This window comes from Symsagittifera roscoffensis, chromosome 3, assembly GCF_963678635.1.
Source record: "Symsagittifera roscoffensis chromosome 3, txSymRosc1.1, whole genome shotgun sequence".
NCBI lineage: Eukaryota > Metazoa > Xenacoelomorpha > Acoela > Convolutidae > Symsagittifera > Symsagittifera roscoffensis.
In genome coordinates this window covers 50,774,141-50,801,556 of record NC_087064.1, presented here as the reverse complement: position 1 = coordinate 50,801,556, position 27,416 = coordinate 50,774,141, and the positions used below count along the sequence as shown (strand labels likewise).

The following is a 27,416-nucleotide window of genomic DNA, read 5'->3' as shown; positions in this document are numbered from 1 at the left end:
GTGGTCCTGTGCGGGGAGAAGGGTTTATGTTTTGATTTGAGATTACTAGAAAAAGGAGTTGGAGAAAAATTAATAATTTTAGAATATACATGTGTATGATAATCCTGAGTATGGATTATAAAATGTGATGTAACCAATTGTCTTTTTGGTATATCTGTCGTATTTATATATTACTTCAGTGGTTATAAATGGTGGTGGTAGTGATTGAGCTGTTATGTTTGGTGGATTTAATGGGTAGGGATGTTGAGTAATGTTGTTTAATTTAACTGTGATTTCAAACTTTAATTGTAAACTGTTTTGTTGGAGTATTTGGATATTGTGATCACGGATATCGTCGTGAATGTCTTGTCGGTATTGTAATCTATTAAGTGCCCAGTTGCGAAGGCGATTACTTTCTAGATGTTGTCCAAATAATGGTGGAGGTGCTGTAAATGTATTCCAATCTAGTCTTAAAGGGATATTTGTTGATGATTGTTCTCGATATCTAGCGTCGAGATTATTTGGGAAATTTAAGTTAAAAGGTGGTGGTGAAATCTGGCTTATTGATGGTGTTGATGGTAGTGATAATGTTTCTGGTAGTGATGAGGATGTTGTTGTATCCGTAGAAATATCTATTGGATCATTGACTAAATTTAGTTCACCTTGTGTAAATGAATGTGTTGTCCAATATGGTAGTCGTGATGCCTGGTTTGGGGGGTTAAAGGGATTTTCACGTATTTGTTCAGATGTTGGTGTTGAACCTAAGTAATCTGATGGTAGGCTTGAGGTGCTACGTTGTGAAAGAAGCGTAGGGGTTTCTGGTAATATACCAATGGGGTTTTCTGGAGTGTTTTGTGATGGGGATTGAGGTATATCAAAATGAACTCGGGGTGTTTGAAAATTTCTGTTTCGTCGAGGATGTATAATTTGTCTATTTATTTCGACTGTATTTTGGTTTTGACTAGGATTTCTTATTCTACTTAATTCTTGTGGTAGTGTTGGGTATAAGTTATATGTTGGTTCACTCAAAGGTGCTTGTCGTTGAACTGGTTCTAGTGGTTCAGATAAACGAGCGTGTCGTTCTTCAAAAGTGTATGGGTTATCTTGAAAGGAAATTCGTGTAGATGTTTGAGGATTTTGGGTAGTGGAAGGTGTTGATGGGTTATCTTGGGATGATGTCGGTGAAGACTGACTTTGTGACTGTTGGGTAGCAATTTTTGATAGCTTTTTGGTCTATTCTTTTAGTGAAAAAGTTTATGTTTATTATAGTATTCTTCTAAGAAAAGAATTAGGAGGATTGTTGCTAGAGCGAATGTGATGATTGCTTTCTTTATACATTTGCATATGGTCAAAATGAGGGATGATAGAAATGTTATGAAAAATTACAAATATTAGAAAAATATCAGTTCTACTGAAAATAGTTCGTATCATTTAGACAAGTTGTATGAATCGTACCTGTGGATATAATCAAGGGTTTTTGAAAGTTGGAGAAATAGTTCGAATATAGTGTAGAAAATTAAAAAAATATTACAAAAAATGATTAAGATTATTAGAAAAGATTCAAGGATATCAAAAAGAAATATTATGAAAGTTTCAAGTATCGTAAAAAATTGTTTGAGGTTTGTGATAATTTTAGTGACTGTTTGATAGAAGAGCATTTAAGAAATGACTTCGTGATCGAATATTTTTTTGTTGTTTGGGGCAATTTTCAAGTGTGGTCGGATTATTTATTAGTTTTTTGACAAGTGGGTTGAGTTTTGTAAAAAATTGTTGGGGGCAATTTTTATGGTGATCGGGAGGTCTTCTTTGTCTTTATTTTCATTTGTCAAATGATCTGGGGTATTTTTGAGATTTTTATACTTTAGGCTAAATAAAATGGTCGTTCTTTTACTTTAGGCTAATTTAACATATTTGTTTGGGGGATATTTGAGGTCTGAGTTGGGGAAATATTGTTGATCTTTGGTTTATTAGATAAGGGAGGGTTATGATATTATGGTGATATTTATTTTAGTTGTCAAGTTGGAGTGGTTTGCTTATTTTTGACCTGGAGGTCGTAGAGTTATAGTTATAGATATGCCTGGAGTTTAATATTTTTCGTCTAGTTGGTTTGTGTTAAAGTTATAGAAGGTGACGGATTGGATGAATCCTATTGGCTAATTTTGAACTAGAATCGCTGCGTGTTTGTCGGCATGTTATCTTGAAAAGTGAAAGTGTAAAATGTTTCAGAGGTGCAAGGATTATTAAATGTAGAATTAAAGTTGTTTTTGAAATTCAACTTTCTTTAATATTTTAGATTGTGGGATGAATAATTTATAATTTTTACGTGGTTGATTTCTAAGTCGTGAAGACTCTCTATGTTCTGATTTGTTGATTTGTTCTTGGGGTATTATTTGTTCTGTCATTTTTCTATTTTTTCTTTCTTTTTGATATGTATTTTGATCTAGATTTTTTGTGTTATTTTTTGTGGTGGTTGATTTTGTTATTTGGTTTTTGAGGTGAACATCTTTTTGTTCCTTTGTTGTATTTTCCGTATGTGGGTCATTTTGAATAACTTGTAAACCTGTAAAAGAGTATAATTGAGTTAGTTCGCGGAGTGCGTATTCTTTTGGATAATAAGGTAATAGGTTATTTCGGTGTTGAATGATTTCTTTTTTGTCTGAGTCGGTGATTTTATATGTGACATCAGTGGGTTTTGCAATTATTTGGTATGGTCCTTTACGAAGGGGTTGTAATTTTTTTGAAATTCCTTTTTGAGTATTAAAATTGGGTATTAAAACAAATGTTCCAATTTTTAAATCGGAGGCTGGTGTAAAGCGTGAATTTATTTGTTCATTAATATTTTGCCTTTGTAACAACTTTTTTGTTACTTTTTGGTAAATTTCATTGTGTTTTTTATCTCTGTTTAAAATCCATTCGGTGTGTGTACCGGAGGCTAATTTAAGAATTTGTGGGTGATGAAAATGATCTTCATCGTGTGTATGTAATGGTAGGTTATAACAAATTGAGTCTTTATTTGGTTGACAATAACCTTGTGCGTTTTTATGAGAGTTTGCTGTAAACATTATTGGTTTGCGTGGCTTTTGGTTAAAAACCATTTCATATGGTGACATTCCTAGAGTTGTCGTAATTTGTGAATTATATGCTAAGCGAAATAATTTTACATCTGCTGACCATTCGGTGTATTTTGTATCATTTCCATTGATGATACATCTGAGATATTCTTGTAATGAACGGTTCATACCTTCGACTAAGCCGTTTGTCCAAGGTGCGTGAGATGTACGTGGTTTGTGTTTGATGTTATATAGATGACATAGTGTGATGATTTCATTATTTATGAATTCTGTACCGTTGTCTGTAACTAAAATTTCTGGTAGTCCGAATTTTGCTATCCAGTGTTCATAAAGCGTTGTGTAAGCATAATATGCGTTACAATGTGGTACTGGGTTAAGTGCTACATAATGTGTAAATGCGTCAACAATTACCATAATGTAGGAGTTTCCTTCTGATGAGGGTGAAATTGGTCCTTTAGTATCAAATGAGATGCGATGGTTAAAGTACAAACTTTGTCCTTTAAAATCTTGTTTTTGTGCTATTTGTTTTTGATTTGGGTAAGGTTTATTTAGTTGGCATACTATACAATCATTGCATAGTATTTTTATCCAAATTGGTGCATTTGGGAAATAAAAGTTTTGTATAAAATTTGAATATGTTTTCTCTGATCCAGAGTGTCCTTTAATATTTTGTGTATGTGAAATATTAAAAGCTATGAGAATCATACTTAAAGGGAGACAGGAAACTGTAGATTCATTTAATTTGTATTCTAGAAGGTCTGTGTTTTCGTTAATTGTTGTATTATTGAATTTTCGAAAATATCGGAGGAGTGTTTTATTTCCTAAAATAGTTGTATTTGCCTTGACGGGTTTAGTTTTATATTTGTGCCATGATTTTAGTTGTCGAATTACTGGGTCAAGATTTTGATATTGTTTCAGTGTTGAAATTGTAATTGTTTCTGTTGGGGGGAGAAAAATGTTTTCAATTTCTAATTTAGATAAGGGTATTGTATCAAGTGGGTCATGGAGGTCAAAAACTTGATTTATTGTGTATTTTGAATCGTTTGTTTGTGGTCCTGATAAGTTTATTTTATCAGTTAAATTTTCTTTTTCAATTAGTGGAAAATGGTCTTTTTTAGGCGGGTGTTTTATTCTTTTTTGTTGGGTGTTATTTTTTATCCATTGTGAATATGGGATTGGTTTAAAAGTTGATGTTCCAAGTAGGTCAACTTCATAGTGATTATTTTGACAATCTAAATAAAGTGGGAAGTGTTGTAGATTGTTTATCTGTGATTGTTCAACGTCAGTTTTTACTGCATATTTGCATTCTAGTCGGGGTGATGTTTCATTTTCTGCAAGGTAGAATTTTATATTTTTGGGTATTTCAACTGTGGTTTTACGTGTAAGTAATTCAGGTGGCGTATTTCGACTTAAGGTGTCTGGTAATGCAAGATTTTTTCCTGCGGTCCAAACTATATGTAAGTTTGAGAATTTCATTAAAATTAGTTGAAATCTATAAACTCGGTGGTTTGGATTAGACTTTTGTGTAAAAAGAAAGATGATTGGTTTATGGTCTGTGAATAGAACTGTGGGATGTTTTGATCCAAGTATCAGAAATTCATATTCTGTTAGTGTATATATTATGGCTGTACATTCTCTCATTAGAGTTGAGAGTCGTAGCTCTGCTTGAGTGAATAATCGAGAATTTGCTGATATGAGGTTCATTTTATTTGTACTATTATGTGATTGTAATAATGCTGCGCCGATGCCAAAGTTCGAAGCATCGCACATTGCATAAAATGGTTGATTTGAATCTGGAATTGTGTTTGAAATTTGTTCAGTTAGAATTTTTTTAATTTCTTCAAATCGTGCTTGATGTTCTGTATTCCATTCAAAATTATTTTGTTGTCTAAGTATATTATAGAATGGTCGTAGATATAATTGCATTTTATAAACATATTTGCTTAAAAAGTTTAACATTCCAAGGAATTCTTGGATTTTCTTTTTATTTGTTGGTGGTTGGAGTTTTTGAATAGCGTCTATACGTGATTTCAATGGAGTGATTGTTTTTCTCTCTATATTATGTCCTAAGAATTTAACTCTTGTCAAAAAGAAGTGTGATTTATCGGGGGCGGCCTTCAGATTTTCGTTCTGAAGTATTTGGTGATATTGTTCTAAAACATTGAACATTTCCTCTTTTGTCTGTGATTGCATAAAAACATCGTCTAAATAGGTGATTGCGTTTTTCTTGAGTATTAGTGGTCTAAAAATTTTGCTCATAAAAGCTGAAAATGCTGCTGGTCCTATGGATATTCCATAGAATAAGCGGTTGAATTCGTATTGTTGGTTTCCAATAACAAATTGTGTTAAACGTCGTGATTGTTCACCTAATGGCATTTGATTATATGCACTATTCATATCGGCGGTGGTAAAATATTTTCCGTTTATTTTTGTTAAAATAACTTGTATTGGTTCAATGGGCCAATTACACTTTGATTCATCTATGAGTGAGTTGAGGTATCTAGCATCGAGAACAATTTTTAATGATTCTCCTTTGGCTAGAATGATAACAGGGTTGATAAATGTGTTGCCTTTTGGTTGTTCTTCTTTGTTTACTGGTGATATAATGTTGTATTGTTCTAAAATGTCGAGTAATCTGTTCACTTTATCGTGTAAGTGAATTGGTACTTTACTTGCTCTTTGTTTTTTGAAAACTGCGTCTGGTTTTAATGGGAGATGTAGTGATGAGCTGATTTTGCCAACATCAAATTTGGATGTTGCATAGACTGATGAATATTTAATTAGCTGTTTGGCTAGTTTTTCAAATTCGTCTTGTGTTATTTGTGAATGTTGGAAATTAAACATTGTTAAAAATTTCTGTTGATTCTCTGTGTAGTTACTTATGTTGAATGTAGGTTTGAAATATGGGGTTTTTGTGAAATAATCCGTATTTCTGTTTTCGTTACTTATTATATTATTTATAGATAATTCTTCATTAAGGATTGTGGACTGGCAGATATCTAGTAATTGGAGTATATTATTTACACGATATGCTTTTTCGTGTATTGGTGATATTGTAGCGTTGGTTTCGCAATAGCCTAAAAGTCCTAAAGGTAATGTTACTTGGTAAGGTGTATTGTTGTATACATGTAAGGAAATAATATCTGAATTCGAGTTTTTCAAATATTTTATTGATGAGATTGTGATTTTGAAAAACTTATGAATAGGTTTGAATTCAAAATCTGACATATAAAATTTTTGTTTGTTTTGTTTTTTATCATATTGGTGAACTTGTTTGATTGAAAAATTATAGATGTTTCCTGATAGTGGTTTCAAGTGTTTTCTTTGTTGGTTATATATTGGGTAAAATTTTGAAAAGAATGGTGGTTGTTTATTTAATCTTTGAAAAAATGTTAGGGATGTGTCTTTTGTTTTTGTATATTTATCTATGATTAATATTTTACTATTCAAGATGTTGATTGTTGGTATATATTTAGAGATAAATGGTATTCCAATAATATTGTGTTTGATATCAGTGATATGGAATATTTGTTTAAATGGTTTGGTTAAAATTTTGTTTTGCTCCATTGTTCTTGTGGGGAGAAGAAATAATTGAATTTTTCCGTAGTTTATTAATGTTGATCCTTGTGCTGTTGCTAGTTTGCTGGAGGTTTCAAGAGGTGTTAGCTTTGGGTGTAAGGTTTTTATTTCATTCCATGTGGGAATGTTTATTATATTTGATTCTGCTCCTGAATCAATTAAAAAATCAATTTCAAGATCTGGTGGTTGAAATTCTTTGCTTCTTGGACTTTCTAAAAGAAATGGTATTGTCCAAATTTTTTCTTTGGGTTGTTCTTTTTGTATGTTTTGATAGATGTGATTTGTATTCAAGCATTTTGTTTTTTCGTTCTCATTGGGTTGATTTGTAGTGTTAATTTCATTAGTTTTTTGTGTCGTCGGTGTGGAATGGATGGGTTCAATATAATAATTGTGAAGGAGTTCTGATTGATTCTCATATATGTGTGATGAAAAAGGTTGTTCATATATAACAGGTTCATAGTCATTTTCGACTTTTATCATATTGATGGAGATAGTGTTTTCTGTTTCACTTTCTGAGTCTGATGATTCACAGTTTATTTGATTGAGTTGTAACACATCATTTACTGTGTCGTCAATACCTGGAGGGTCTGATGTTGTTTCTGGATTTGATTGTACTTGATTTATATTCCTTTGATGTTTAGGTGTACTACTTCTATGGCGATTATTAGAATTATTATAATGGTTATTATTCCTGTGTGGTGATTGGGAATAATTTCCATAACGATTATTATAACTAGAATGTCGATTTTGTGAATTATTTCGTGATCTGTTCTGGTAATTATTGTTTGGTCTGTTATAGTTCGATCTATTATATGAGTTATTCCTTGATCGATTGTTCGGGTAATTTTGGTTTCGGTTGTTTGAATAACTTCTATTCCGATTATTGGAGTAGTTTCTATTCCTATTGTATGATGAATTTCGTGATTGATTGTTTGGATAGTAATTATTTCTTGATTGGGAATTAGATCTAGAAACAAATCGTGTTGTATTTGAATTTGATCTGGAGTAGTTATTTCGACTATTTGGTCTATTGTAGTGATTTTGTGATGAATTTTGCGTATTTCTTCGTTCTGGTGATCTTCCTCTATAACTTGAGTTATATGGTGATTGATTTCTTGTATAATTTGTATTGTTCGGGAGTGGTTTTCCTGAACTGTTGTTGCTGTACACAGTTTTGTTCGGTAGATTTTGATCTTTTTTCATGTATTGATAGAATGATTTATTTGGTTCTTTATATTTTTGAGGTTTATTTTGATTGTCTTGCTGTTTTTGTCTACATTCAGAAATACTATGTCCGTATCGTCGGCAATAATTACACCATTTTTTGAAAGATGGTTTGCCTTTAAAGTTTGGGTGTTTTTCGTAAATATTGAGTATTTCAGTGATTTTTTCAACGAGGTCTGTATCTGATTCCTGTATATTGTTTATATTTGTGGAAGCTGTTTCAATTCTGTTAACGTATTGTAATTTCAGATTTTCCGTTTCTTCGAGTTTCATTGTGATTTCTGCTTGTTCTAGTTTGTCTACTAGTTTTCGAAAATCTAAATCGGGTTCTCGAATTGAAGAAGGATGGGATGCTCTCTTTTTTATCGCTATTTTTCTTAATTGCGGTGTTAAGGTCATCATTAAGATTTCTGTCATCTTTGTGTTTTTATAGTCGTGTGTATTTAATGAATATGCTTTTCGAACTAGTGTTTCGATTCGTACTGCTAATTGCTTGATGGTTTCGTTTGGTAATCTGCGAATTTCATTACATAAAACTCTTTGTTGTTGTTTGTTTCTTTCGGAGTCAAACATTTTTGAAAATTCTTGTGTAAACCTTTTCCAATTTGATTTTATTTCTATAGGCAATACTGAAAACCATTTTTGGGCTGCGCCGTCTAAAGTTGTTTGTATCAACGCTGTGCGTCGATGTATCCAGTTTTGATGTAGTGGCGTATTAATTGGTTCGGGTCCTATATTTAAAATTAAATTTGCTGTTACTGCATTTAAATAGTCTTCTACAGAATATTTAGGGTCTGTTCCTGTGAATACCATTAAAGGTTTATTTGATGTTATTGATGATCCACCCATAAGGTATGGATTCATTGTCATTTGTAATGATTCTGCTGCATTTGGCATTTGAGAAAAATTTGAAAGTTGATTTCTTGTTATTTCGTGTTGTTGAAGATAATATGGGAGTGGTATTTCATTTTGCATTTGTGTTGGTTGGTACGAGTTTGCAATCATTGGGTTTTGTTGCTGAATTGGTTGAAAAGATTGTGTATTAATTGGGTTTTGTTGCTGAATTGGTTGTTGATTTTGTGTATCTATTGGTTGTGGAGAAAAAATTCTATGATTTGTATGTGGTTTCTGTACTCCTTGTCCACGATATTCTTGATTATAGGGTGCAAATATATCTGGTTGTAAGAAATCATCATCTGAGGATAAGTAATCCATTTGATAAGATGTTTGTTTTTTATTTTTATTTTGTTGAAAAAATGGATAGTTTTCACTACGATCCTGTGGAGGATGTAAATTTGTTTGGAAATTTACTGAATTAGGTGGTGCCATTGAGTTATCCCAGTTTCGAGATCTTGTATAATTACTAAAATTTTTTCGTGGTTGATAATTTGTTTTTGATGGATGTGTGTAATTATAATTATGGTCTGCAAAATTGTTTCTAGTGAACGTTTTGCGTGTTTTTGGCGGTATTGTCATGGGTCTGTATGTTTGGTAATCCATGTGTGAATATTTTGGGGCAACCGAAGGTTTAACGGTTGATTGTAAGGTTACCTGTGTTTGTGAAGGATTTGTATTTCTTGGTGTTGTTAAGTTTGGACGTATTGGTGAAATACTTTGTTGTGTAGTTGTTGTGTGAAATGGTATTGTCCAAATTTTTTCTTTGGGTTGTTCTTTTTGTATGTTTTGATAGATGTGATTTGTATTCAAGCATTTTGTTTTTTCGTTCTCATTGGGTTGATTTGTAGTGTTAATTTCATTAGTTTTTTGTGTCGTCGGTGTGGAATGGATGGGTTCAATATAATAATTGTGAAGGAGTTCTGATTGATTCTCATATATGTGTGATGAAAAAGGTTGTTCATATATAACAGGTTCATAGTCATTTTCGACTTTTATCATATTGATGGAGATAGTGTTTTCTGTTTCACTTTCTGAGTCTGATGATTCACAGTTTATTTGATTGAGTTGTAACACATCATTTACTGTGTCGTCAATACCTGGAGGGTCTGATGTTGTTTCTGGATTTGATTGTACTTGATTTATATTCCTTTGATGTTTAGGTGTACTACTTCTATGGCGATTATTAGAATTATTATAATGGTTATTATTCCTGTGTGGTGATTGGGAATAATTTCCATAACGATTATTATAACTAGAATGTCGATTTTGTGAATTATTTCGTGATCTGTTCTGGTAATTATTGTTTGGTCTGTTATAGTTCGATCTATTATATGAGTTATTCCTTGATCGATTGTTCGGGTAATTTTGGTTTCGGTTGTTTGAATAACTTCTATTCCGATTATTGGAGTAGTTTCTATTCCTATTGTATGATGAATTTCGTGATTGATTGTTTGGATAGTAATTATTTCTTGATTGGGAATTAGATCTAGAAACAAATCGTGTTGTATTTGAATTTGATCTGGAGTAGTTATTTCGACTATTTGGTCTATTGTAGTGATTTTGTGATGAATTTTGCGTATTTCTTCGTTCTGGTGATCTTCCTCTATAACTTGAGTTATATGGTGATTGATTTCTTGTATAATTTGTATTGTTCGGGAGTGGTTTTCCTGAACTGTTGTTGCTGTACACAGTTTTGTTCGGTAGATTTTGATCTTTTTTCATGTATTGATAGAATGATTTATTTGGTTCTTTATATTTTTGAGGTTTATTTTGATTGTCTTGCTGTTTTTGTCTACATTCAGAAATACTATGTCCGTATCGTCGGCAATAATTACACCATTTTTTGAAAGATGGTTTGCCTTTAAAGTTTGGGTGTTTTTCGTAAATATTGAGTATTTCAGTGATTTTTTCAACGAGGTCTGTATCTGATTCCTGTATATTGTTTATATTTGTGGAAGCTGTTTCAATTCTGTTAACGTATTGTAATTTCAGATTTTCCGTTTCTTCGAGTTTCATTGTGATTTCTGCTTGTTCTAGTTTGTCTACTAGTTTTCGAAAATCTAAATCGGGTTCTCGAATTGAAGAAGGATGGGATGCTCTCTTTTTTATCGCTATTTTTCTTAATTGCGGTGTTAAGGTCATCATTAAGATTTCTGTCATCTTTGTGTTTTTATAGTCGTGTGTATTTAATGAATATGCTTTTCGAACTAGTGTTTCGATTCGTACTGCTAATTGCTTGATGGTTTCGTTTGGTAATCTGCGAATTTCATTACATAAAACTCTTTGTTGTTGTTTGTTTCTTTCGGAGTCAAACATTTTTGAAAATTCTTGTGTAAACCTTTTCCAATTTGATTTTATTTCTATAGGCAATACTGAAAACCATTTTTGGGCTGCGCCGTCTAAAGTTGTTTGTATCAACGCTGTGCGTCGATGTATCCAGTTTTGATGTAGTGGCGTATTAATTGGTTCGGGTCCTATATTTAAAATTAAATTTGCTGTTACTGCATTTAAATAGTCTTCTACAGAATATTTAGGGTCTGTTCCTGTGAATACCATTAAAGGTTTATTTGATGTTATTGATGATCCACCCATAAGGTATGGATTCATTGTCATTTGTAATGATTCTGCTGCATTTGGCATTTGAGAAAAATTTGAAAGTTGATTTCTTGTTATTTCGTGTTGTTGAAGATAATATGGGAGTGGTATTTCATTTTGCATTTGTGTTGGTTGGTACGAGTTTGCAATCATTGGGTTTTGTTGCTGAATTGGTTGAAAAGATTGTGTATTAATTGGGTTTTGTTGCTGAATTGGTTGTTGATTTTGTGTATCTATTGGTTGTGGAGAAAAAATTCTATGATTTGTATGTGGTTTCTGTACTCCTTGTCCACGATATTCTTGATTATAGGGTGCAAATATATCTGGTTGTAAGAAATCATCATCTGAGGATAAGTAATCCATTTGATAAGATGTTTGTTTTTTATTTTTATTTTGTTGAAAAAATGGATAGTTTTCACTACGATCCTGTGGAGGATGTAAATTTGTTTGGAAATTTACTGAATTAGGTGGTGCCATTGAGTTATCCCAGTTTCGAGATCTTGTATAATTACTAAAATTTTTTCGTGGTTGATAATTTGTTTTTGATGGATGTGTGTAATTATAATTATGGTCTGCAAAATTGTTTCTAGTGAACGTTTTGCGTGTTTTTGGTGGTATTGTCATGGGTCTGTATGTTTGGTAATCCATGTGTGAATATTTTGGGGCAACCGAAGGTTTAACGGTTGATTGTAAGGTTACCTGTGTTTGTGAAGGATTTGTATTTCTTGGTGTTGTTAAGTTTGGACGTATTGGTGAAATACTTTGTTGTGTAGTTGTTGTGTGTACGATTTCTTCATTTATGAAGTGTGATGGTGTCTGGATATCTTGTTGAGTAAGATTCCTAGTTCCATTGAGGTTTTCATTGTGTATGACTGTAGAGTTTAAACTATTATTTTGCATATCGGGTAAAAATGTATTATAGTTTAATGGTGTTGCATCAATGGTTAATGGTATTACTCTTACATAATCTCTTATATAAGATATCGTACTTATTGCTTGGCTTGAGATTGATTGTGGGAAGTTTATGAATACGGGATGAGACCATTCGGGGTCCCAAACATAGTCTGATTGTTCTGTGATGGCAGTATCATCGTTTGAGTTTTGGGGTCTAAAATTTTTTCTTGCTTGTGAAATTAAATCAATATTATGTGTGAAATAATCTATTATGAACCATGCCAAAATCTTTTGTAAGTCGTGTTTTGTATGTTGTGAAACTTCATCTTTCGTGAAATTTTCTTTAATTATATTTAGAAAACTAGAGAGTAGTGTGATTTCATGTCGTACTCTTATGTGTTTAGATGTTTCTGTCGGTGAAACATTTGTGATTGGGATTTCGTTTTCTAATATCGAGATATAACTATATATTATTGCAAAAACTTCATTGGTGAATATGGAGTTTGCTCTTTGTGAGTTATGATATTGGATGCTTTTTATATATTCTGAGAATACTTTTGAAAATTCTAAATCAAGGTCGTCTGTTTGAATTATATATTTATTGTGATTCTGATTTGGTGAGCTGAATTCTATGGAGTAGATTCCGTATTGTTGCGTTAGGTTACATATATCTTTTAGATAGTGATCGATAATTTGTCTTTTGATTTTTACATCTGGGAACTCTGTTTTACATGGACTGATTCCGGGTTCAAACAAATTTAAGAGTAAATTTTTGCAAAATATATGCTGTCCTCTATCAGTGGTTGCATCTACTATAAAGGGGAAGATATCATCATCATCTGGACTTTCTTCACCTGGGGTGTGTGTTGAGCTCATTTTTTCGTTTGATGACTGTTAATATGTAATTATCAATGTGTCTAATTGGTTGATTGCAAATTGTATAAATGTACTGGTTTGTGTTTATACTGCTTTTTTATTCTTCTTTTTCCTCTTTTTGATGAATTTGAAGTTGTTTCTGAGTCAGAGAAATATAATTGATCGTGAATTGGGCAATTTTTATCTATTGATTCTTTTAGTTTATAAAGTTCGTCTAAACTGTTGGTTTCTGATTCTGAAAATGCGTTGCGGTTTTTGAAAAATCTTTTTCGTGTAATTTGTCTTTGTTTAGTTATTATTTTTCTCTTTAGTGTTTGTCGTTTTGTTCGAATATATCCAACTGTTTGTGTATGAGGTGTGATTACAAGGTCGTATTTTTTGTTATCTATTTCACAATTGTGTAAAACGATTGTTTGTTTATTTCCTAGGTTTTTAAATGACATAAGGTTTAGGATGACGGGTGCAAAAGGTTGTTAAATGATTTCAATTTGTTTAAACTGTTAGTCCTTACGATTTTTTTGTTAGCCTAACCTGGGTCTAGTTGTTCAGGGTTGGGGAGAAAAGTATATCGATTCCGAAGAATGATTTTATACTTTCTCGTGGCTAGTATAAGCTAAGGTGTTAACTTACTTAATCTTACTTAAGGGTAGTGATTGTGTTCAGGGTTGGAGAATAGTAAATCGATCCACAAGGTTCAGGTATAATTAGAACGCGAGTAGTTCGTTAGATACTATTTTAAACTTACTAAGTCTACGATTTATCCTGGGTCTGGTAAGAGGGGGGATCAAGTGAAGGATGAATAACCGAAGTTCTTCACTGTTTATCCTAATTTGAATGATTAGTTTTGTTCAAAAATTTCTATTAGTCCTGGGTTTTTAGAAAGGGTTGGATAGTGAATCGACGTTTGAGGTCGTTAGACACTAGTTAAGTGGGTGGGGGAGAACAAAGTTGTTCTTTTTGATCCAAGGATAGGCCTTGATGATCAAGTTTTAAATTTAATTATATAGAAAATGATTTAAGATCCAAGGATAAGCCTTGATGATCTGATTTTAAAATTAAGTGAATTTAAGTTTTAAAATGATTTAAATTTGTGTAAGGAAAAGATTTAGTACTTTTATGATATTAGTGAGCTTATGAATGCTGTTATGTTTAGGTGATGAAGCTGGAACAACTGGATGATTTATAATTACTAACCATTTATTGTCATGCTACTAATTTTTATTTTGATTTTCAATAAATATTTTTCAAACATGTTTTGTATATTACTGCAGAATTTAGGAAAACGATCTGAGATCTTTTTATCAATCGTTATTGTATATTAATAATTTTGTTTAGCGCCTGAAATGATTTTGAAGATTGACTTCAAAATTTTATCTTTGCAAATGAAAATCTAAATTCATTGCTAGTAGTATTCTAAATACAAAAGTTTGTTCTGGCTTTTGCCGAACTATCATATAACTATATGGTAAGTTTCTGCTTTGTCGTATGTCGTCTCTGGTTCGAGGTCTTCTTCCAATTCCGGGTAGTTCTGTTATCGTTCGGAATATTGGCTCTGATCTATTGAGTCGTAGAGACATTTCGATTAAATTATTGTCGTATAACATTTTGTAAATGTTTTGTCTAAATTCTAATCTATTATTGGTTAATTCTAAGCTATTAAGGTCTTGTTCGAGACTTATGGTCGCACCAGATGAGTTAGGACCGAAGTGTATAACTCATAGAGTAATTTCGGATAGGGTACACCGTCTGCTCGTCACGCTATCTTATTTTCGGCCGGATAGATTCGTGCAACTTCTTAGTCTAATACCGATCCTAATCTTACTCTTATACTATCTAGTCTCAGGTTGTTTAACTAGTCTCTGCTAGGCTCAATAGATCTAGGGTATACTGGTTTATTGCGGCTGCTGAAGTACTCGGGAGAGTTCAACTAACTTCTAAGTTAAATTCAAATCTCTTTGGTGCTGAAATTACAAGTAATTTCAGCACTTACAAATAAGTGGATTGTTAGTCAGATGGATCATGATTGGTTAATATTAAATACTTTACATTGGTAAAATATCTAATTTATCCAATCATAAAATGTAGTTTAGATCAGGTTCCAATTCGCTCGAAAAATCAAAAATTTCAAACCGGTTTTTCTTGACATTGGGAAATTTTATTAAAATTTTTTAATGTGTTTCGAATCGCGACTGTAAGAGCTTTAATATGAAATATCACTCAACCCAGTCCGATGATTATTTGTGGTACCTGATGTTGCGTGGAAAAAAGAGAAAAAACTAAAACAGCCGAATACAAAGTTCCTCCCCATTTTCAATGGTCGGAACAAAAATAATCATACCAACAGGAAAGATATTTATTGCGTTAAATTTCACTGAACTCTTCGTCATTCGGTCAAAATTACTAAAAAGACAGATCCCTGTATCATTCGTCCATTACACGTTTTCAGTAAGAGCATGAAAAAGATAAATCTGCCATCGATCGTGTTATTTTCACCTATTATTTCACATCTAACCAGTCACGTGCTCAATCCATGCAAACAGGTGCAACAAAATCAAAAGCAGGCGCTTGGCGTGTTCCATTTGATACAATAGCTTACCTATTAATCTGATGCAAGATTAAAACTGAAACAATATATCTCTCTTTCTGATGACAAGTCGCGCTGTTTAATTTCAGTTTTAATTTGTACATTTACCACGTTCATCGCTTATAAAAGTGTCATCTTGTTATAACTGAGTAGCTTTTGGTATTAGCTATCATAGAAACATTTATAAGGTTTTGATACAACTTTGATCAGTCAAGACAGTGTTGTGCACAGAAATGTTTGACGGGGGGGGGGGGGAGCGGTTGGCTCTTTTCCCCTTCCCCCACCTGCGAAACTCAATTATTATAACTTTTTTCATTATGTCTAATGGCTATAAAATCGAATGCTGATTGATTCTACTATTCCAACGGTATTTGGTCTCCCCCACCTCTTTGCAAACATACTGTGTCAAGAATCTGGATAACAAACAATTCTTGTCGGCTTTTGGATCATTTATGTCATTACAAAAGATGTCGTTACCCTATTTAGGTCGTTACGCTATTTTTGATTCAACTGACCATGAACTAAATTCGGATGAAATTAGATTTATTTTGTAGAATGGGGTTCTTCATAAACATCCTTCTAAAAAGTTTACCAATGAGAGCAGCCAAGAAGTAATCTTTTAGGGTCCACTTTCCCTCGAGGCCTAGTTCTGCATATGGATCAGTCATAACTGCGTTTGTCTTCCTAGTTTTAAGTCGGCCATGTGCACTGTCTTCCACGTTCCACCCATTTGTTTGCTCTTTGTGTTTGCGTCTTTTCATAGCAAACCTGAAGATGATAGTGTTATAGTAACGGAATTTAGACGATAACTTGCGTGGAAAATGCGTGAAATTTTTTTGAATTGAATTAATTTTTGCTTGAGTAAATACTGTCCGACCGCAAATGAGGTTATTAAAGTGACAATTGTATAATTTTTGAATTTCAAAAAGTACTATACTTGTTTGATTTAATATTTTATATTAATCAACAATAATAATGTTGATCAGTTCTGTGATAATATGCTCTTTTTGTTTTGGTGCAACCTTATTCTGAACAAAAAATAATTGTACTCTTACTTGAATGAAGGGAGTTATTTTTATGGCTTTTGACGTGATTCATATTCTTCCTTGAAAATTTTCTCTTGTTTTCAGGATATTTCTGATTCCAACAAAAATTTTTTACTGGTGTCTTCCAATGACTTTTAACCTCTTTTAGAAGCTTGGCCTATGATCTGGCGTACCAATATCACAACTTTCTCTGTTTTCTATCATTTTGTTTTAATACTTCTTTTTTATGATATCAAAATTTTAATGTCTATTCGAAGCATGATGTGACTTATTTATTGCGCCACACTGACGGTTTCATCTGGATTTAAGAGAAAAGTGTTTAGTTCTGCTCAAAATTAAAATGGATGGGAGGTGTTTAGATCAGCTTTTTGCTCGCAACACTATTTTTATGTTCTATTAATATTGCTGAGAAATAGTAACGCACAAGGAACAGCCAAATTACTTACTTCTAATCAATCAAAATTTCTTGGGATGCTCAAATTTTCAAATTGTGAGAAATGTGTAAGAAATGGGAGAGAAGCGCACATAACAATTTCTCATGCTGACCAATCTGCTTTCTGCAGCAAAATCAGGACTTTTAAGGGGAGAATGCTGTACAATTTTTTTTTCAATCTCGAAAATCAATTGGTCTGACCAATAAAAATTCCTGAATTGAGGTAGGTTTCACTTTTTGATCCTAATTATCAAATGAATCTCTAATAATTTCCATAATAGGCAGCATTAAGTCTAATAAAAGATAAACCAAAGTTTTGAAAGCAACGTAGAGCAGGCTGAGGACGAAATGAAACGCGCGGATAATGAATTGTTCCGACAACGAGAACGAATTAACGAAAAACCTAACATCTGGATCGACAGGAATGCATTTTTGGGCGTCAAGTTCCCATGCATGCACAAAAGCTTTTATACCCATAACTCATGGGCTAATGTGAGGATTCAATTTTTTAAGCCAAAGACTGTGATAATTTCAATAATATCTCCATGAAGAGAGCTCGAGCAATCAAGCTTAATCACCCCGTCTTATGGATTTGCGGAGCTTCGTAGAAAAATCCGTTCATTTAATGGAAATAATTACACTCCTCAACGGTACTCCAGAACTAAAACTGTGCAATTTTTTGTCCCCGCACAAGGCGTTCGAAAGCTTCTGCCCCTGTGTTGTAATCATTGGTCAGCTGCAACATTGTGGGGATGCAGTGTCTTTTCTTTAGTAATGTCAAACGGTTAAATGCTTTTGTTCTAAAATTTGATTGTTCATTATCATCTTTTATTTCAGTGCCGAAATGAACAGCGAGCAATCTTTGAATGAAGTCAGGATAGTATCGTCAGCCCTATTAAATTTTGGTTGATGGCGAGGAGGAGTAATCTTACCGAACTGACAGCAAGAAGAGGGTGATCACAGCTCGGTGGTAGTTGTTGATGACGGGGAGAATACTGAGCAGGCTTATCGACTTGGTTGAGATAGTCATTAAAAACTGTTTAATTCAATTTTTGCTGTACCATTTGCGCTACAATTGGAAATTATGTTATAGTCTAGCCACATACACGCATTAGACACAGCCAGGTCTGCGAGGGAGAAGCATGACAGAGACAGTTATATAAAACACAGCGCTATCGATTCTCTTGAAAGATGTTTAAAAAACCTTCGCACCACTACTCATTAACGGAATGACAAAAAAAAGAAAGCTGTACTTAATTGAGAAATTGATCATTATATGAATAAAAACCATGACAGTGTCTGAAATTGAGCAAAACCCAACAAACCATTTTAACGAGAGAATCGGAGATTTTGCGATGAAACAGGCTTGACAAAAAAAGTCGAGCAAAGACGAAACTATCGAAAGCACTTCAGAGCTCAAACATGTCTGTGGTTGATTTATGGGATTTTGATGAATTCTAAATATGAGATTATTGCGACAAAATGTGAAATATAGAGTTGGATTGACCTTGACTGACCGTTTCCCTCATTGAACGATCAATCGAACGATTGATACTGAATACTACGCTGCTTTTTGAGAGTAAAAATGACCGCAGCAGCAGCGGTAGCAAAAAATCACCAAAGGTTAGAATTGTTGAGAATGGCTTCCATGGCGTGAAGGATATCAGTCCAAGCAGTGGCGTGATGGTGAGGGTGAAACAGTTCGAAGAAGCGTACTGCAGATTTTGAACGGCGTCAAACTGTGTCTTAGGCGTACAAGATGATAGCCGTTTCTTTTCACATGAGATTCATCTCAGTCGACGCTCAAAATTGACGACAAACTCTCAAATTAAATATAAATCGAGTCCGTTCTTTTTCTAGTCCGTTTTATTGAATCTAAAATTTCATGTCCATTCAGTGATTAAAAACTCTATAATTCTAATTTTGATGTACAATTTACGCTACAATTTGAAAATAGTGTATTTGTTTAGACACACACCCTCAGCCGACACAGTCAGGTCTTTCAGAGAGAAGCCTAGCAGGGAGACTTTTATAATATATTTATCGATTCTCTCGAACGGGTTTGGAAACTTTGGTCATTAAAAGTTGATCATAAAAAAAGCAAAAACAACAGTGTCTGAAATTGTACAAAATCCAAACTATTTCAACGACTTGAAGCAAATGCTACTGGGAATTGCAAGGAAAATAGAGGATTTTGGCATGGAACACTCTTGACTGAAAATGAAAAAACCATGCAAGGGCGAAAACTATCGAAAACAATACAGTGCTCAACATGTCTGTGGTTGATTTAAGGGCTGTTTGGGTTGATTCCAAAAAATCAGACAAAAAATTGTTTAATTTAGAATTGGAATATTAATGAATCTTTTTGACTGACAATCTTGACTGACTGTTTCCCTCATCAATGAACGATCTATCGATACTGAACGCTCCGATGCTTTTTAGAGAGTAGAAATAACCGCAGCAGCATTAGCAAAAACTCGCCAGGAACTGCAGTTGATGGAGAATGCCTTCCATGGCGTAAAGAATATTACTCCAAGCAATGTCATGATGCTGAGGGTGAAAAAAGAACAGCCCTGTATCTGAAGCGTACAAGAGGACATCGGTTCTTCACAAGAGATATATCTCAGTCGACGCTCAAAATGACGACAAAATATGAAATTAAACAAAAAAAATGTTTTTATTACTTCCTTTTTATGAAATCAAAATTTTATGTCAATTCAAACATGAAAAACAGTTTAATTCAATTAACGCTGTACTTCTTTTTTTTGTAGAATTTTCGCTGCACCATAAAAAATGTTTCATTCAATTTTTTTCAGTACGATCAGCAGCAGTAGCAAAAAATCACCAGCTAGGTTTATTGGAGAATGGCTTTCATGGCGGGCATAATGGAGATCAGTCCAACCAGTGGCGTGATGGCGAGGGTCAAACTCGAGTTTTTGCTCAATTTCAGAAGAAGAGCACTGGTGACGTCGAACAGCCGCCAAACTGTTTCTGAGGCGTAAAAGATAATAGCCGGTTCTTTTCACATGAGATTTATCTCAGTCGACACTCAAAAACGACAACAAACTCGATTCTCTCGAGAGAGGTTAAGAAATTATGGTACTACTACTCGTTAACGACAGGAGAAAAAAAGACGGCTCTCGGTTAAATTGAGAAGTTAATCATTTAAAAAACAGTCATTTCAATGTTGGAAACCATAAAAAAAAATCCGCACCATTTCAACGAATTGCAGCAAATGCTACTGAAAATTGCTGAGGAAAAAAGAAAATTTTGCAATTAAACTGGCATGAACGAAGAAGCCAAGCAAAGACGAAAACTATCAAAAGCATTTCAGAGCTCGAACACATCTGTGGTTGATTTATGGGCTTTTTTGGTGTAGTCTAAATGAGAGAAATGAAAAAATGGTAAATATAGATAAGAAAAGTTAATGACTCTTTTTGACTGGCTGTTTCCGGCATCGAATGATCAATCGATCGGTCGATTCTGAACACTTCAATCGTTTTTAGAGAGTAGAAAAAATCACCGGGAGCTGGGTTTGTTGGAGAATGGCTTCCATGGCGGGGTATTGGATATCAGTCCAAGCAGTGGCGTGAGGGTGAGGGTGAAACTCGATCTTTTGCTCGATCTCAGAAGAAAAGTAGTTGAGCTGTTGAACGGCGGCCGCCAAACTGCATCTGAGAGATGAACAATGATAGCCGTTTCTTTTCACATGAGAAAAATCTCATTCGACACACAAAGGACAACAAACTCTCAAACTAAATAAAATTGATGCTTTATGTATTTTACTACTTCCTTCTTACAAAAACACAAAATTTTACGTCTACTTCTACTAATTCAGCTGTCTAATTCAATTTTTGCAGTTAAATTTACGCTACATCTTGAAAAATATGTTTTAGTTATGTCACACACCCGCAGCCGGCACATTCAGGTCTTTGATAGAGAAGCATGATAGAGACACTTTCATAATAAATAGAGCTAACGATTCTCTCGAGAGGGGTTATGAAATTATGGTACTACTACTCGCTAACGACAGGAGAAAAAAGTCGGCTCTCGGTTAAATTGAGAAGTTACTTATTAAAAAAAAAACAGTCATACCAATGTCGGAAATCGTAAAAAAAAATCCGCACCATTTCAACGAATTGCAGCAAATGCTACTGAGAATTGCTGAGGAAAAAGAAAATTTTGCAATTAAACTGGTTTGAACGAAGAAGCCAAGCAAAGACGAAAACTATCAAAAGCAATTCAGAGCTCGAACACATCTGCGGTTGATTTATGGGCTGTTTTGGTGGAGTCTAAATAGAATAAATGAAAAAATGGTAAATATAGATATGAAAAGTTAATGAATATTTTTGACTGACTGTTTCCGGCATTGAATGATCAATCGATCGGTCGATACTAAGAACTTCAATCGTTTTTAGAGAGTAGAAAAAATCACCGGGAGCTGGGTTTGTTGGAGAATGGCTTCCATGGCGGGGTATTGGATATCAGTCCAAGCAGTGGCGTGAGGGTGAGGGTGAAACTCGATATTTTGCTCGATCTCAGAAGAAAAGTAGTTGAGCTGTTGAACGGCGGCCGCCAAACTGCATCTGAGAGATGAACAATGATAGCCGTTTCTTTTCACATGAGAAAAATCTCATTCGACACACAAAGGACAACAAACTCTCAAACTAAATAAAATTGATGCTTTATGTATTTTACTACTTCCTTCTTACAAAAACACAAAATTTTACGTCTACTTCTACTAATTCAGCTGTCTAATTCTATTTTTGCAGTAAGGTTTACGCTACATCTTGAAAAATATGTTTTAGTTATGTCACACACCCGCAGCCGGCATATTCAGGTCTTTGATAGAGAAGCATGATAGAGACACTTTTATCATAAATAGGGCTAACGATTCGCTCGATAGGGGTTATGAAATTATGGTACTACTACTCGTTAACGACAGGACAAAAAAAGACGGCTCTCGGTTAAATTGAGAAGTTAATCATTTAAAAAAACAGTCATACCAATGTCGGAAATCGTAAAAAAAACCCACACCATTTCAACGAATTGCAGCAAATGCTACTGAGAATTTCTAAGGAAAAAAGAAAACTTTGCAATTAAACTGGCTTGAACGAAGAAGCCAAGCAAAGACGAAAACTATCAAAAGCAATTCAGAGCTCGAACACATCTGCGGTTGATTTATGGGCTGTTTTGGTGGAGTCTAAATAGAATAAATGAAAAAATGGTAAATATAGATATGAAAAGTTAACGAATATTTTTGACTGACTGTTTCCGGCATTGAATGATCAATCGATCGGTCGATACTAAGAACTTCAATCGTTTTTAGAGAGTAGAAAAAATCACCGGGAGCTGGGTTTGTTGGAGAATGGCTTCCATGGCGGGGTATTGGATATCAATCCAAGCAGTGGCGTGACGGTGAGGGTGAAACTCGAGCTTTTGCTCGATCTCAGAAGAAAAGTACTTGAGCTGTTGAACGGCGGCCGCCAAACTGCATCTGAGAGGTGAAGGATGATAGCCGTTTCTTTTCACATGACAAAAATCTCATTCGACACACAAAGGACAATAAACTCTCAAACTAAATAAAATTGATGCTTTATGTATTTTACTACTTCCTTCTTACAAAAACACAAAATTTTACGTCTACTTCTACTAATTCAGCTGTCTAATTCTATTTTTGCAGTAAGGTTTACGCTACATCTTGAAAAAATGTTTTAGTTATGTCACACACCCGCAGCCGGCATATTCAGGTCTTTGATAGAGAAGCATGATAGAGACACTTTTATCATAAATAGGGCTAACGATTCGCTCGATAGGGGTTATGCAATTATGGTACTACTACTCGTTAACGACAGGACAAAAAAAGACGGCTCTCGGTTAAATTGAGAAGTTAATCATTTAAAAAAACAGTCATACCAATGTCGGAAATCGTAAAAAAAACCCACACCATTTCAACGAATTGCAGCAAATGCTACTGAGAATTTCTAAGGAAAAAAGAAAACTTTGCAATGAAACAGGCTTGAACGAAGAAGCCAAGCAAAGACGAAAACTATCAAAAGCATTTCAGAGCTCGAACAAATCTGTGGTTGATTTATGGGCTGTTTTGGCGGATTCTAAAAATCAGTTTAATAAAAAAATGTTAAATATAGAGATGAAATGTTAATGAATCAGCTTTTGTTCGCACAAGTATAATATTTCTGATAAAAACGGAAAAAAAGGTTATCAGCTCAATTTTCTGGATCAGGTTTTATATCAGTTTTTCGTCCGCAAAACTATTTTGAATTTCTATTATTATTGCTGAGAAATAGTAACTTACAAGGAACAATCAAAAAACTTTCTTATTTCATATCAAAAACCCTTTGGATGCTCAAGTTTACAAACTATGAAAACTGTGTAAAAATTGGACAGAAACGCACACAACTTTTTCTCATGCCGACCAATCTCCTTTGCGGTCGTAATAGACAAAATAAGCTCAAAATCAATATTTTAAATGAATAATTGTGTACTAAACTGTTTTTAAATCTCGAAAATCAACTGTTCAGGCCAATGAAAACTCCTGACTTGCGGTAGATTCCGCTTTTCCATCGGAATTATTAAAATGAACTCCATTGCCATAATAGTCACCATTAAGTCTAATTAAAATATAGTAGTACGATTTGAAAGCAACGTCGATCTGTTTGAGGACGAATTGAAAGGCACGGTCGATAAAATGTTTCAGCAACGAAAACGAATTAACGAGAAAGCTATGATCTGGAGCGGCAGGTAGGAAATTTTGAGCTTCATGATTCTATGCATGCGCAAAAGCGTTGATGCCCAAAACTCATGGGCTATTGTGGGAATTCAACTTTAGGAGACAAATGCTGTGAAATGCTGTGAGAATTTTGATTACTTTGCTATGAAAGGAGCTCGAGCTTTCAATCTTAACCACCGCTTTTCATGGATTTGCGACGCTATGTGGAAAAAGCGGTTCATTTAATGGAAACTATGTTTTACGCCTCAACGATACACCGTAACTGATATGGTGCAATATTTCAACACTGCAGTAGACGGTTCTGCCCATGTGCTGTAATCATCGCTTAGCTGCAACAAGGCCTCAAAATTTAAAAAAAAAGCTCAGAGGCCAAAAATGAAATCAAATTACCCTTCTATTGTAAAAAAAAAATTAGCATCACCTAAAAAGAGTGCACGGAATATCGGATGAGCCTTTCTGGCATACCAATTAAACACATTTTAACAGATGAAGGGCTCAAAGATATGTTCAGATGGTCGTGCCTCGTATTGCAGAGCAACTCTATTTCATTTTGAAATTCAAAACTCTATTGTACTCTTACTTTAATAAATGGAATTTATATGTATGGCTTTTGATAAGGTTCATATTGTTCCTTGTATGTTTTCTCTTGCTTTCAGGATATTTCTGATTTTAATATGTTAAACTAGTGATGTATTTCATATTGTTCCTTGTAAGTTTTCTCTTGTTTTCAGGATATTGCTGATTTTAACATGTTGAACTAGTGATGTATTTCATATTGTTCCTTGTAAGTTTTCTCTTGTTTTCAGGATATTGCTGATTTTAACATGATAAATTACTGATGTATTTCAAAGATATCAGACTTTTAAGATCTATTTGAAGCATGTACAATGACCTCTCGGATGTATAGGACACTTTTCTCTTGTTTTGAAGAAACTCCTGTTGAAATTCATCAGTTGAAAATTTAGATTAAATCATTTCAGTTTACTACTGTATTTTATGATATCAAATGTTTCATGTCCATTCGAAGCATGATCTTTGACCGCGCGGGTGAATATGATAAAATCATTGCGTCACACTGACGGTTACAGATGGATACAAGAACAAAGTGTTTAAATCAGCGCAATATCAACTTGGATGGGATGTTTAGATCAATTTTTTGTTCGCAACACAACTTTTTACTTTTCTTGTTATTACTGAAAAATACTAACGCGCAAGAAACAGCTAAAGATTTCCTTCGTGCCTATGAAAAACCGTTTGGATGCTTAAAATAACAAACTATGAGAACGTGTAAAAAAACTGGGACAGAAGCTCACAAAAAAAATTTCTCATGACAACCAATCTGCTTTCTCGTCGGACTAGTTGAAATCATGCAGCAAAATCAGGACTTTTACAAGATAAATGCTGTATAAAATTTTTTTGTAAAATCAAAAATCAACTGTTCAGATGAATAAGAACACCTGACTTGCAGCAGATTTCGCTTTTTGATGTTAAACATCAAATTTATCTCCAACAAGGGTCATAATAGTCGACATTGAGTCTAATGAGAACTAGGTGTTTTTGAAAGCAACGTCCAGCTGGTTGAGGATGAGTTCAAAGGCGCGGATTATGAATTCTTCCAACAACGAGAACCACTAACGAGAAAGCCATCATCTGGATCAGCAAGAAGGCATTTTTGAGCTTCATTGTTCTATGCATGCGCACAAGCGTAGATACCCAAAACTCATGGCTATTGTGTGAATTCAATTTTAGGAAACAAATACTGTGATGATTTTGATAACTTCGCTATGGAAGGAGCTGGAGCTTTCAATCTGAACCACCGCGTTTCATCGATTTGCCACGCTATAAGGAAAAAGGGTTTCATGAATAGAAACAGAAATATACGCCTCAACGATAGACCAGAACTAAAACTGCAACTTTGTGTTCCTGCACAAGTCGTTTCAAAAGCTTCTGCTCCTGGGTTGTAAACATCAGCCAGCTCCAACATAGTCTCAAAGCAAAAAAAGCTCAGTCAAAAAAGTTGAACCCGACTACCCTTCTGTTGTCAAAGTTTATCATCAAATATGCAAGAGTGAATTGAACTTTGAAAACGCCGTTTCTGGTTTAAGAGAAAAATTAACATTTTAAAAGAGGAGGTGCTCAAAAATATGTACCTCGTGTTGCACAGCAACGCAATTATTGCAAATTCAAAAAATCGATTTTACTCATACTTGAATAAAGGGTATTAATTGAATGAAATTTGACGGTATATTTTGTTCCTTGACATTTTTCTTTTGTTTTTAAAATAATATCGATTGCAACATTAAATTTACTAGTGTCTTTCAATGATATCAGACTTTTAACACCAATTTGAAGCATGGTCTATAACACTTTTTCTTTTGTTTTGAAGATACTCCTGTGGTATTTTACCATTTGAAAAATTAAATCAATTCAATTTAATTCACTTCTTTCTTGCTATGATATCAATTAAGCATTAAAAATTGATATCATAGCGTCTATTCGAAGCATGGTCTTTGACAGCGCGGGTGAATCTGATATATTCATTGCGTCATACTGACGGTTGCAACTGGATACAAGAAAAAAATGTTTAGATCAGCGCAATATCAAATTGGATGGCAGTGTTTAGATCATCTTTTCGTTGGCACAACTATTTTACATTGCTATTTTATTGGCTGAAAAAAAGCAACTCACCGGGAACAGCCAAAATACTTTCTTCTTTCCTATCAAAACCCCTTTGGATGCTCAAGTTTACAAACTATGAGAACTGTGTAAAAAAGGGACATAAACGCACACAGTTTGCTTCAATTCACACGGCATTGCTGGATTGTTCAATGATTTCCGTACACAAAAGACATTGAGTTAAATCTATGAGTGCTTTCCTAGCTGCTTTGACTAAAAATGTAGACAACTACAGAGAAAACAACATGCGCATTTTTGGAGATTTCAATGTTGATTTTGTCTCAAATTCTTCTTTTCTGAACGAGGTGTTCCATTGATGTTTATTATGCAGAGATACATATTACTACAAGTGGCATGATCAATATTAGTAATCTACCACTTCTTATAACACGAAATAAGGAGTAAAAAATTGTTCAGGAAAAAAGTTTTTATCAGATCACTGTTCTTTCGTTTTAAGTAAGTATCTTTGATTTAAGCTGAATAGAAAAATCATTAGTTGGATGGTTGTTGGCAATGTACTAGAACCTTGCCGAAGTACTCAAAAACTTACTTTCGAGTAGAGTCATCAGTCACAGTTTTGTTTGTGTATGCGAACTGCAACTTCGCCTGTGTTTACTTTTCAACTCGAAGGGACATTTAACCACACAAGCGCTGGAACAATTTTCAATAGCTTGCTCGGAGATAAAAAGAAAAAACCAAGTTTTGCAGGCGAGGTTTTTTTTCGCACAAACAGTATATAATTAAATGTGAGTGCATTCAATGCAGCAATTATTTAATTCACAACCTGATATTTTCGTTCAGACCACTTCAC

The 27,416-nt window shown here is 33.9% G+C and overlaps 1 protein-coding gene across 3 annotated transcripts in view; it reads right to left on the bottom strand.

Moving 5' to 3' along the window:
* Positions 1-27,416, bottom strand: part of LOC134842774 (protein C-mannosyl-transferase DPY19L1-like) — a 100,655-nt gene that overhangs the window by 21,921 nt on the left and 51,318 nt on the right. For 2 of the 3 annotated variants that reach the window (XM_063859258.1, XM_063859257.1), the window contains exons 2-3: positions 16,292-16,469; positions 15,712-15,736 (exon numbers count right to left, since the gene is read on the bottom strand). In XM_063859258.1, the coding sequence (XP_063715328.1) occupies positions 15,712-15,736; positions 16,292-16,460 (194 nt within the window). In that variant the 5' untranslated portion in view covers positions 16,461-16,469. Of the gene's footprint in view, positions 1-15,711; positions 15,737-16,291; positions 16,470-27,416 lie in introns of those variants that run through there. The other variant, XM_063859259.1, reaches the window with a different exon arrangement.